Consider the following 13,537-nt stretch of genomic DNA (forward strand, 5'->3'; position numbering starts at 1 on the left):
CTGTCATGAGAAATGATTTAAACTCCAACCAAAAGAGAGCTGAGAACATATGCTCCAATGACACGGAGCGAAAGAAAGGAGATACCCTCGTAATTGCGGATCTCAGAAAAAACGGATACTTAAAAAACTTAATTTGAGCCGCCATCCGCCGCGCAGAGCAACAGAGGATATGAGAACACCAATCACCACCACCCTCCGAAACGCGTACCGGTTTTATACGTTCAGAGAACCAGCGAGATGTTGCCGCGGATCTTCAACAAAAAAGAAGGCGTTCGCATAACTCGTCTACGCGGGGCCACCTCGTCCCCCGCCCGAAAGACCGGCCAACAATGAACAGGACCCCCCCCCCCCCCGTGTCGTTTACAAAATCCCGTGTGACGAGTGTCCTTCTTTGTATATCGGCGAGACGAAAAACCTACCGGAACGACTCAAACAATACGCCAACGACGTGCGGAAGCTCTACAAAGAGCGCAGTGCAGCCGCCGAGAATGCTGAGACGTTGGACAAACGAATAAATTCGAAGGAATTCCTTGAAAGCGAGACTAACTAAAGGCGACTGTTACTACTCGAGTCGTAGCATATACAGCGAACGCCCCAAAGCATCAACCGCTCACTCAGAACCCTTCCCCCTAGTGTATACACATGGACTGCGCTCCACGGCAAAACGAGAGAGAGAAGGGGGGGGGGGGTCATTAACCGCCCCGCGAGTGCATTGAAGACGACGCTGCTGCGGAGTCCCAGTTTCCCCTGAGGAAGGAGACAAGTTGGTTCTGAAACGTCGGCTTTCTTCAAAACTTCTGGTTTTAGCTTAAATAATTTCCCAGTTTTCATACCCAACCAGAGAGACATCTGTCGAATCTTTACATTCAATAACCTGTGTGTTCCATTCACGCGCGCGACGTGTGTGTGTATGTGTGCCATCTGTGAGAAAAGCGTGTCTCGATTACAGCCGAGCGCCGTTCTAGCAGAGAGATGTGGCCCAACTGCGCAGTCTTGCTCATTAATGAGTGCCTGTGGCACATTCATGTCAAGCAGTGTCCCACAACTAACGAGCCATGAAGCTTCATGAAATTGTTATAAAAGTGCTGGTAAATAGATCGAAAACCTGTACCATTAATATAGATACGTCGCGCTTGCTCGCGCGCGCTTTTGTGCGTGTGTGTACCAAAACATAATGAGTATGCACTTAGCGGTTGAAGAGCGCACTAGGGGCCGGATTTCGCTATCGCGTTCCACTCTTAAAGGCGAAGCTTAAGGGTCCCCCAAATTTTACAGCGAAAGCTGTTATGAGATCACAACTCGGGTCACGCGCAGTTGCATGTTGTCCGCCGTCGCTACCGCCGCCGGTGTCCGTGACGAAATAAAAGAAAGCTTGCACTATTGACACAGTGCGGCTTGAACACGGGTGCGCTGGGTGCCAGATAAGTATTCTACCACTGCGTTACTCCAGAGCTTGTAACTTGTTGTCTAACTTGCCTTAGGCAGACATGACCTAGCACCAATAGCACAGTGGGGCTCGAACCCAGGTCCGCTGGGTGCCAAACCCAGTATTCTACCACTGAGCTACTCCGTTGTCTGTGACTTGTCAAACTTGCCTTAGGCAGGCTTAATGTAAGAAAAGCAATCGCGTTATTACTACGTATAAAGCGTTTTACAACAACGAAAGAACAAGCATTCGTCGTACAATGCGATTAGCATAACGAGTTGGCCGTACAATGCTCCAACCCATTATAAAAGTTTGTTCTTGTTTCCCTATTAATTGTGGCGCAACCCCACTTCAGCCGTAATTCCTCATCGTCGTCAGCCACTGCACGGACAATTCGCACAAAATTCCTAGCAAGTTGTCACGAAACGAGATCTCAAAAAGGGCGCGCCGCCAAATTCTCGCGATAAAGCGCGGGAGAGACGCCGCGAGGTCATCGATAAAAAAAAGAGAGAGAAAACAAGCATCCAACGACTCCCCGGGCACGCGTCCCTCTCCCCTCGGAAACATAGGTTCGCCGACGAACCTCCTCACCCCACATCGGCGGCCGAGCAAGCACTCGAAATTTCTAGATGGAAAGGGGCGTGGTGAGTCATCCGTCGCGGACGGCCCTCGTATCGTATCGACCTTTCCCCCAGCCTTCGCTGCGCACCGCGCCGACGAAATGATGAGAACTTTCTGGAATCTCACGCGGAAGGTATTTAATCGAGCAGCCGAGACGAGAGATGAGGAGATGACGGAAGTTAGCGCCAGAGCGCGTAGGGATTCCGCCGTGTAGTCGGCGAAGGTTTTGTCCGTAGAGACAAAGCAGCAGAAGAAGATGATTTCCACCTGAGGGGTGACGACTCGAGCTACAGGCAAGAGTGTGTGTTTACCGCTATCGAGCGAAGACGCGTGGCAACAGCTGCGTGTGTGAAGCCGACGTGTTTCCGGCGAAGAAGTTTCAAGCTTGGAGAGTGGCCAATTGAAGACGCGAGGTTTCCTAGAAGAGAAACTTCGGCGAGGTTTCCTGGAAGAGAAACTTCGGGGGCAGCGGAACGACAACAACACTGGACTTTGAGTGACTGATTCTCGGAAGAGTTTCATCCAGACTTTTGTTCCAAGAACTTTGGACTGAATAGGTTTTCTATCTCTTTAGTCTTTAAGTGTCTTGGTTGTTCAATGCATGCGACTGCATTGTAGTGCGTATCGTTGTCTGTGTCCGTTGTTTCGAGTGTGGCTGATTGTACTGTGTAGTACGTTGTTTGATTGGTGACATATTGTACTCAACTATTGTGGAGTGTGCATACTTGTATATCGTTTTTGATCTGCCATTATTGAGAATATAATTTTGTTTGTTTATCAACTCTCGGCTCTGACTTGTTCTTTGGGCCACAGCCAGCGTCCGCTGGCGCGCCAAAAAGGACCACTTCTAAATTGTCCACGCTTTCGTGGTGCGGTTCGGGGGGCCGGTACTTCGGCCCTTGGAATTAGCCCGGCGATCGCCTCCCTAACTAACGTGACCTGTGACACAAGTGTTTAGCGGATACCACGCTTCTCAGAAGAATGGCGAAAAATAGCATAGCGAATGCTGGCCTACTACCCAAAAGTTTATTATTAATGCCCTAGTGGGTACCAAGCAAGTGTGCTTGCAGTAGTTACCCAATGAATGTTTTGAAAAGACTTTGAAAATATTTGTCATATTTGTCAAAAATATACTCTGAAAAGCCGCTCTTCTAGCTTTCGCTGTGACTGTGCGGCTCCTACCGCGCAGGTTTGGCGTTTTTTTTTTCTGGATTGCCATGCCCGATCCCTCATCGCCAAACACACTACCAACTCCCATCTCGGATAACCACCCCTTCTCCTCTAGTGTCCAGTACCCATCTCGTCGACGATGCTCTGTGTCCCCCATGCATCGCCGCTCCGCTACAAAGAGGGAAACTGATTTCTGCAGCTGCGGAGGCAAGAGCTGCAGGCAAGTCTGACTGCCCAAGACCTCCATGTCTTTCACCGAGAAATTTTATTGACGTCAATGTTGACAAACACCGCCGAAGCGCCTATTGACTGAGGAGCCGCCGTTTCCCTCATCTCTGAGACGTTGTACCGCAAGCTAAAGAAGCTTACAACGTCGCTGTCAGGACTAATGATGTGTACTGCCAGCTCCCAGTGCGTTGCGCCGTCAGCTGTGTGCACAGCACGGATTACCATTCAAGACGCCCTCTATGTGATCGAGTTTTTCGTGCTACCATTCTATTCCCACGACATTATTCTCGGGTGGGGCTTCCTCTCAAGCCATAGTGCTATCGTAGGCTGCTTTCGTTCGAAAGTCGCTCTCACGCTTTTGCAGACCTCTCCTTCAGAGGATCCTCTTGCTCAGAAAGTTGTTGTAAAGACACAGATATCCCCCTTCCCCCCACGTGGACCCTTGTCACTCTAACGTGCACAACCACGCCGGACGGAGCCGAACTCTTTGCTCTGTCAAAAGTTTTCCTCCGTCACCACAGCTTACGACTGCCCTTTGCAGTACTCTCGCTTAAATCTGGCGCGGCGACAATTCACGTTGCCAACTCGCTCACGCCTAACGTGACGTGCTGAGAGGAGAATCTCTGGGGCGTATGAAAGGTGTTGACCTCTTGAGATCCCTGGAAATCGCCGAGGACGAACCCTACCTTCAACACAACGCCATGACGTCACCTGTTACGACATCTTCAGCCCTGGATAAGCTTCTCCCTTCGATTGCCGACGACCTACCGTCATCATATCGCAGCAAACTTCTCGCTCTTCTGCACGATTTCCGTTCATATTTCCATTGCACCCGGCCAACCTTTGGTCACACGAAGAGCGCCACTCACCACGTCGATACCGCTTCCAATGCTTCATTAAGCCAACGATGCTATCGAGCTACAATCTCTAATCGCTAGATTTGTAGTGCAAAACGCAGATAGGAGAAATCGTGGAAAAAAAAGAACTCGTGGACAACACTGTCGCGCAGTTCAACAAAGAGCGCACCATAACAAGAGAACGCGACGTTCGCTGTCCACCAAAAGGTCAGTGACGTAGTCTTGACATATCCATTATAAGATCGGTCACCAGTGCGGCTTGTCATGCAAAAATGCTGCGTGTAATGAAAGCGAAAAGTTGAAAAATTGTTTGGCTGCGCCGCTACAATATTATTGATTTGAATCTTTACAGACATGTAGTAAACCAAGCAGATGATGCAGTGATTGTAAAGCAGTCTGCAAATGATTCTTGGAACTTGCTTTACTGGCTAAAATTGATTAAATTGTCAAGATCATTCGAGGATATCTTCGTTGTGATTTAGGATTCAGTCATAAGTCTCGGTTGTTATTTTGGGTCTGTAGCTAAGTAAGGTGGCTGTGTGCAGTATAATTTCTTCAAACCTCGCAAAGACGATAGTTATAGCGCGAGAACAAAACGACGACACAAAGACAAGAAGGACACGAAAGACACGAGCGCTTCTTGTCTCTGTGTCGTCGTTTTGTTCTCGCGCTATAACTATCGTCATGCCATACCAACTAGCCCAAGCTGCCACACTCGCAAAGACACTCAACTGCTGCATAGAATCAGATTCACTTTCGCGAATGACGTTTTAATAAAGCGAGAATACTTCTGGGAAGGATGCCTTACAGTGATTCGTGAAAGAGGTTCAAACGAAGCTGAGATAACACCTGCGAGAAATGTGTGATAGCGGAGACATACCGGCGATCCTGTTAGCGTGTATGTCTTGCCGGCGCCCGTCTGGCCATACGCCAAGATTGTGCTGGCAAACCTGCAATGAGAAAACATGCACAGAATAATTACAATAAATAAGGACCGCGTTCGATGCTCGCACGCATCGAACGCGTCATTCGAAGGTCGTAGGTTCGATTCCTGCTCACGGCTGGTTATTTTTCACCCACTTATTTACATTCCATTGGTTCTAGTAACTTCCCCTGTACATTCCTTGGCATTACTGTCTGTTAGATCTCGTAAATATTTATATATATATATATATATATATATATATATATATATATATATATATATATATATGACCTTCAATGTGACACCTACGCGTCGTGATTGCGAGGCGGCGTTAAAAACTGAGACACCTAACGGCACCTCTTTGAAAGTTTAAACAGCATGCTATTCATATATACCACTTAGCGCTGTTGGCGGGATGGCACGATAGCCAGATGGCACGATATGTGCGCGGTGGCTCTCATCTTTCACGCATACTTTGGCCCACGGAGAGGAGAAAAGCGATGTTCTCTCGCGCGCCCTTATCTCCCGGTGGGAAAGATGATACGTCTTCTCTGGCGTTGGACTTGCACTGAAATGATTCTGTTGTAGTTACGGGCAAGCGAAGGTCACTGCGATCGTTTTATAGCCTCCGTTCGCGAAAAAGGCGCGCTTTTCAGACACTGCGAAGTAACAACTGAGGCGCTTATTCGCGTTCATCTGTACCTGGAAGTACGTTTTGTGCGTGATTTGTGCGTGAAAAACGCCGGGCACATTTCCATCTGCTTGCGATTTTGCACGTGGGCTTCGAATTTGTTGCTATCGCTTTTATTGCTTCGCCTTTGCGGCAAAGCTGTGACTTTTTAGGGGCGAAGCTCCTTATAGCGGCACCCGTTCGTCCCTCGTAGTCGAAGTAGTAGTGTGGGAATCAATGATATGCGAAGCATGGATAAGAAAGGTTAAAATGTCACTTTATAATCCACACAACGTTACAAGCTGGAAGGAACTGACGCCGTACATGACTTCCATATCATGATTATTATTTTTTGATGTGTTGTTTACTTTCGCCATCTATTCACGTCACGCGATACCAAATTTAGTATATGTGGAGCTAGCTAAACGGCCGTGAGCACGCTATGAGCATGGTATGTTGTCATGTTCTTACAAGACAAGCGTGTACAGCTTATCATGTTTGCACCAGTCCTATATTTAGTCATCTATCGACGTCACGTAACACCAAATTCGGTATGTGTGGAACTGGCGAAATGACCGCGAGAGCATCATAAGGGACCTAATATACTCCAATGTAGCGTTGACACGCGCACACGCTGGGCACAGCGACGCTACGTTAGCAAAACGCGAGCTCTCTACAATTGAAGCCAGCGTCCGTCGCCGCTGCCCGACGGCAACCGGCGTGAAATGCGACATGCTGCATTTCGCGTCGATGCGTTACCCTGACAACAGTGCGTCTCTGTTTTCGTGAAGGAAGGACGCCAGATGGGCTCAAACGCGCATACGTCAACTGCGAGTATATGGCAGGTCCGGCGGCCTGGCGTGGCAACACCAGTGTAATGCGACGAAATGAACGCCGGCGAGCACGTGCACCGCGTCACGTCGAAATGTATTGGCGCCTTGACTGTGGCGAGTAGTCATGTCCTTATATGACAAGCGTCTCATGAATATCATACGCCCCGCCGCGGTGGTCTAGTGGCTAAGGTACTCGGCTGCTGACCCGCAGGGCGCGGGTTCGAATCCCGGCTGCGGCGGCTGCATTTCCGATGGAGGCGGAAATGTTGTAGGCCCGTGTGCTCAGATTTGGGTGCACGTTAAAGAACCCCAGGTGGTCTAAATTTCCGGAGCCCTCCACTACGGCGTCTCTCATAATCATATAGTGGTTTTGGGACGTTAAACCTCACATATCATCATCATCATATCACCTTTCACATACCTTCGTCATCCATTGACGTCACATAATACCAAATTTGGCATATCTGAACCTAGCGAAATGGCCGGCAGCGCATCATGGGTGTAGCATGTAGTCATGCTGTTACATGACACGCATGCCGTGATTATCATGTTTGGATGTGCTATTTGTCTATGCCGTCCGTCCGCGTCGCGTGATACCGAGTTTGGTACATGCGAAGCTAGCGAAACGGCGGCGAGCGCATCATGAGTGTAGCATGTAGTCATGTTGTTACATGACACGCCTCTCATGTTTATCATGTTTTTTTTCTTTCAGCAGTATCATACCTTCGTCATTCATTCACGTCCCGTAATACCGAATTTGGTATATGTGACGCTAGCGAAACGGCCGCGAGCGCATCATGAGTGTGGCATGTTGTCATGTTGTTACGTGAGATGCATGTCAATATTTTCATTTTAGGGTCTGTCGCATGTGTTTGCCACACCATCATGTCATACCATACCAGTTTTGCAACATGTCATGTAATGGAAACCACCGCAGGAGCTCCAGGACCATAAAATGTAAATCATGACATTCATGATATACATGTAATGATTTTCAATGTTATGACTAGTCAAATATGTTCCTCATACAGTGTTGTTATGCCACACTAAGTTTGGTACCGATAACATTAGCGATGGATGGACGGATGGATGGATGGATGGATGGATGGATGGATGGATGGATGGATGGATGGATGGATGGATGGATGGATGGATGGATGGATGGATGGGTGGGTGGGTGGATGGATGGATGGATGGATGGATGGATGGATGGATGGATGGATGGATGGATGGATGGATGGATGGATGGATGGACGGATGGACGGACGGAAGGACGGACGGATGCGCTCAAAGTCACCGAAGTACGCTGAGATATGCTTCACATTTAAAGAGCCAGTGGTGAGTGTGACTGTCCCTTCGCTCGCGAGGGTTGGCTGGCCATGCAGGCCGCCTACCTCCAAAGCTGCGCTAAGACGACGAGGATTATTTCCGAGAGTGGTAAGGTATTCAGAAATGCTCCTTGAATTTATCTTGACTTGCCCCAGTTTCCAATGCAGCACAAACGCGTCTCGAACGTGGTGTCTTTAGTCAATGCCAAGGCATGAAGCACAAACGCGTTCTAGACGCGCTGCATTGAAGGTGGTGGCAAGCGAAGTTTAAAACAAAAGGTATTCTTAATACGGGTTAAGGTGATGCACAATTCATTTTATCTTTATTTTCATGATTTTTAGCTTCTTGCGAATTCCGCCACGTAAATTCGATACTTTTCTCAAGTGCTGCGCTCCGCCATCTCCAAGCCAAGTACCCCGTGGTGGCCACGGTGCCAGAAACCCAGAGAAATGCACTTTTTTGTAAATGGCAACAGGAGGCCAGCGCAATAAAAAAAACATGTAATTAGCCTGCGTATAACGAAATACTGGTGTCACTTCTAGGCATCGCTGATTGATTCCAGTAGTTTTGCGACTGCAGTCGCCCGACTGAAGATTAAGCAAGAAGTGATTAGCCAAAGCAGTCGCTTTGCGAGCGTTTGCGACTGTTGGTGACTGTTGGCGACCAGTCGCGAATCGTCGTGTGACCACTGTTAGTCGCTGGTGTGAACCAGCCATTGCAGTGTGTATTTTCGCGACCTGTCTTTAAGAAAAGCGTACATTCATTCTCCTTTGCAAAATAATCTTCGAGAGAAGTTTGCACTGTTTTTTCGTTTTGCTTTTTTCATTTGTACTGCCCGCTCTGCTTTGGCACTTTTCGTAGTGAACATTTTTCAAAGTATAGCTTTTGCAGGAGCACGTATTGCTTCAAAACGAACAACCTCAATCACAAAATAAACATAAATTCCCTGCTACCTAACAGAATAAGTCACAGCTTTGCCGCAAAGCGAAGCAATGAACGCGTAGCAACAATTTGAAAGGTCACGCGCAGAAAAGCAAGTCGAAACGTGCCCCGCGTTTCTCGCGCATGATACGCATGATACGTGCGCATGATACGAGTACGCATGATACGTACTCACTAGGGGTGTGCGAATACTCGAAAGTTTCGAATATTCGTCGAATATTAAATTCGCACTATTCGTATTCGATTCGAAAAAAGTGTATTCGAAAAGTTCGAATATTCGAATCACTTGGATATTCGACAATATCGAATATTTAATTGGATTATCATGCGGAAAATAACTCTTCTTTAATATTTCCGCTGGGTTCAGAGATATTAAAACGTTGCCCAGAGGGGCGATAAGCGTCACAAGTGCACGGAGGCACTATGTAGGCCAGCGACGTTCAACAATCAGCAGCAAAGTTGACGTTCGTGTAAACGTATTGCACGCTTTTCGTATGCCGTCGTAACGTGCTGCACTACCACACGTTCACTATGCGGGACCTCGTGTGCAGGAACGAAGCTTAACCGTTGCAACGTTGTCTCATCAAAACATCGCTTGATAACGCACGACCGTGCACGCGCGTGCTAAAGCAGAAACTTCGTCACCGTCGGCAAACGCTTCGGTTAGAACACATAATAAGTGACAACAAGAGTTCTGGTGGTAATTTGTACCATGACGTCGCATTTATTTCCTTTTTCGAGGAAGTTCCGCACGTGAGCAGTCGCACAGTTATACAACATGCTCGAAAGCAGTTAGTCCCAACTCATGCGTGTTTCGCCCACACCATGCAGCTAGCAATTCACGATGCAATCTCCAACACGCCGTCAATTGACCGTCTGTGCAAGAAAGCGAGGCACATCGTGGGCCACTATAAGCACAGCTCGTCTGCGCAAAAGAGATTAGATGAGTACCAGAAGAAGATGGGCAAGGATCCACTTCGTCTGGTGAAAGATGTAGATACGAGGTGGAACATCCGATACCTAAAGCTGTCCCGCTTCTTGGACTTGAAGGAGGCTGCCTCTGTTGAGCTGGCAACGTCAAGTAGCAGCATTGATGGTCTCTGCTCAGCAGAATGGAAAGAGGCTCTTGAATATCTGGACGCACTGAAGCCCTTATATGATGCAACTGTGATAACTAGCGCAGACAAATACCCATCATTTTCCACTCAGATACCAATTATTTTTGGTATGCTAAGTTGCCTCAGCAACTTTAGCGGCACAACAGGCTTTCATAAGGAACTGGCAAGGTCTCTCAATACCAGATTCCCCTTATATACTGAAGACAAAGAAGCATGCTTGGCTATGTTTTTGGACCCACGCTTCAAGTCAACGGTATTCAGAAACAACAAACAAAAGTTGGTATAGCTGAAAGATCTGGTGCTTCAGGATGTTGCCCTATGCCCTGCTGTGGAAGTCGTGCAGCCAGCAGCAAAGGTGCAGGAGCCACAACAGTGTGTGCAGCCATCCTCTGATGTTTGGAGTGCATTTGATAATCTTGCAAATAGTCAAGTAGCAAGTACATTACTGTCTACTTCAGAATGGGAAATTAAAGCGTATTCCGAAGAAGCCCTACTGAAGAAAGACAGTGACCCATGTGACTGGTGGCGGACTGTGGGCACCTTCAGATATCCCAGTCTGGCAAAGCTTTGCCCCAAGTACTTGCCTATGCCAGCCACTTCAGTTACAAGCGAGCGTGCCTTTTCAGTGGCAGGGGAGGTTGTCTCAGTTCGGAGGGAGCGCCTCCTGCCTGATCATGTGGAGCAACTCATATTCCTCCATGATAACATGTAGTCATTATGTTTCATGATAACAGCTAGTCATTACTTGCGTTGTGTTCCAAATAACAGTGTATGTTGTGTTAACAGACAGGCTGTTGTGTATTTTTTTAGATAAATGAATCTTAAAATATTGTTACTGTAGAGGCATTTGTCCTTTGATATTCGATATTCGATTCGATATTCGAACATGAATATTCGTATTCAATTCGTATTCGAAAATTTTCATATTCGCACACACCTAGTACTCACACGTACGGATGCACGCGAATGAAGTGCAAACCACTGGCAAGCGTATGCACGCGCCTACGCGTCAAAAGCGTCTAGTCGCGCATGTGGAGGAAAAGGGCGCGCAACCACTGGCATGCGTCAACCGCGTTGACGCCCACGCGCCTAAGGCCGATGCACAATGTTGCTTGATCTTTTGGCTTAGAACTGCCCAAGTTCAGCACAGAACGGCACGTTCTCAACTGGAGCTGGTTGGTGTGTTTTAGAGGATATGAAACACGTTAAAAAATTTATTGTGCTTCACCCACCACAGTTTAGACTATTTTAGCAGTAAATGACATTCCAGTGCCCAAAGTAACTATAGCAGTATGCACCAGAAATCAACATCGGTGCGTGCGCCGCTCCCGCGAATGAACATTCGCGTCTAGGATACTGTCCGTCTATCATAGGCTTTAAGGGCGTAGGGGGATAGTGTACGTCTATCAAGATTCTCCTTGAGGGGAGGGTGGCAAAAGTTTGTCGCAGTGCCCCCTTCATATTATGTCCATGGAGGGACTGACTTAGCGCCCCAACTATTATGTTAATATATGGAGTTGATATTGAGCCTCCCCCCCCCCTCTCTTCGGTGAATGAGGCGGCGGCTGCCTTCCTACTCAGGTTTACAAACCACCGGGTTTCTATACCTGCACTACCAAATTTATTAACAATATCGTGAATATGCTGGTACCTTCAGTACATTTACACTTCATACTTTGTAGCACTCAACTTAATAATCACGCCTGAAACTTCATGATCAGACAGATTGACGTCATAAGACTACAATTGAGGCCAGAGTAGCAGGCTTTCAGCTGATGTGTGTGTTAGAAATATCCTCTAATGCAACAAAGCACACCTGGTTCTTATTGATACAACAGATATTGGTCATAAGACTACAACTGAGGCCAGAGTAGCAGGCTTTCGGCTAATGTGTGTCTTAGAAATGTCTTCTAATGCAACAAAGCACACCTTGTTCTTATTGATACAATAAATATTGATCATAAGATAGGAACCAAATACTGCGTAGAATGCCTTTGGGAATTTTCCATAGTCGAAATGCGCTCTAATGCAACTAACTGTGCCTGACACTTCATAATGCGATAGATATCGGTCATAATATTGCAACTGAACCCTGTATGGAAGACTTCTGGACGTTGTCTTTAGTCAAAGTATTCTCTAAAACGATAAACCACAACCAACTGTTCATGAAGTCACAGATATCGGTCACAATATTAGAACTGAACCCTGTACGGAAGGCTTCTGGACGTTGTTTTTAGTCAAAGTATTCTCTAAAGCGACAAAAACACAACCAACTGGTCATGAAGTCACTGACATCGCTCATAATATTGGAACTGAACCCTGTGTGGAAGAGTTATGGACGTTTCCTTTAGTCAAAGTATTCTCTAAAATCATAAACCACAACCAACTGTTCATGAAGTCACAGATATCGGTCATATTATTGGAACTGAACCCTGTATGGAAGACTTCTGGACGTTGCCTTAAGTCAAAGTATTTTCTAAAACGAGAAAAACACAACCAACTGGTCTTGAAGTCACAGATATATGTCATAATATTGGAACTGAACCCTGTATGGAAGACTTTTGGACGTTTTCTTTAGTCAAAGTATTCTCTAAAGCGACAAAAACGCACCCAACTGGTGATGAAGTCACAGATATCGGTCATAATATAGGAACTGAACCCTGTATGGAAGAGTTATGGACGTTGTCTTTAGTCAAAGTATTCTCGAAAACGATAAAACGCACCCAACTGCTCATGAAGTCACAGATATCGGTCATAATATTGGAACTGAACCCTCCATGGAAGGCTACCAAAATGTTCTCCAATGCAATAAAACTCACCCGACACTTCATGGTGCAAAAAATATTAGTGATCATATTAGGACTGAGCAGAGCAGAACACTTTCGGATGGTATATTTATTTATTTTCAAATACGGCAGCCCAATGTGAGGCTACTACAGGAGTGGTGTACATATACACACAATGAAAGCATTTAAACAGTAATATCAAAATAAGTTTGCCAACGTAAACAAATATCACTACTTCCTGAGTGCACCCCGGTAAGAATTGTGAAAAATAGAACATTATTATGATACAAGTGCCTCCAAAAAGTCAGACACACTGGTATCACGAACCAAACCAAGTAGATCATTGCAGTGTTTATTCGAACGTGTTAGAGAGCCCTACAAATGGCTTCTAAGCTAGATTGTGATTGCAGATCAGTGCTGTGTTGAAGGTTTGTGCACTTTGCTGGTAGTTTAAATAAAGCATGCACAAAATTTTTGAAGGGACAGATACCTGTCATAGGATTGCACCGGAGCACCGTAGAGAAGTTTTGGCAAGTTTTGTAACATAGCTAAACTGAATATCTTGATATTTTGAATATGCTTAAGTGCATGCATATATGGTCCAAGTTAATGTGTATACTAAAAAACTGAAC

At 46.6% G+C, this 13,537-nt stretch overlaps 1 protein-coding gene across 6 annotated transcripts in view; it reads right to left on the bottom strand.

Moving 5' to 3' along the window:
- LOC119164063 (kinesin-like protein KIF12) overlaps positions 1-13,537 on the bottom strand; it is a 318,668-nt gene that overhangs the window by 218,987 nt on the left and 86,144 nt on the right. For all 6 annotated transcript variants that reach the window (XM_075888720.1, XM_075888721.1, XM_075888718.1 and 3 more), the window contains one exon: positions 5,183-5,252. In XM_075888720.1, coding sequence (XP_075744835.1) covers positions 5,183-5,252 — 70 coding nt within the window. The remainder of the gene's footprint in view (positions 1-5,182; positions 5,253-13,537) is intronic.

The sequence above is a fragment of the Rhipicephalus microplus genome, chromosome 3 (genome assembly GCF_043290135.1).
Source record: "Rhipicephalus microplus isolate Deutch F79 chromosome 3, USDA_Rmic, whole genome shotgun sequence".
In the NCBI taxonomy this organism is placed as follows: domain Eukaryota; kingdom Metazoa; phylum Arthropoda; class Arachnida; order Ixodida; family Ixodidae; genus Rhipicephalus; species Rhipicephalus microplus.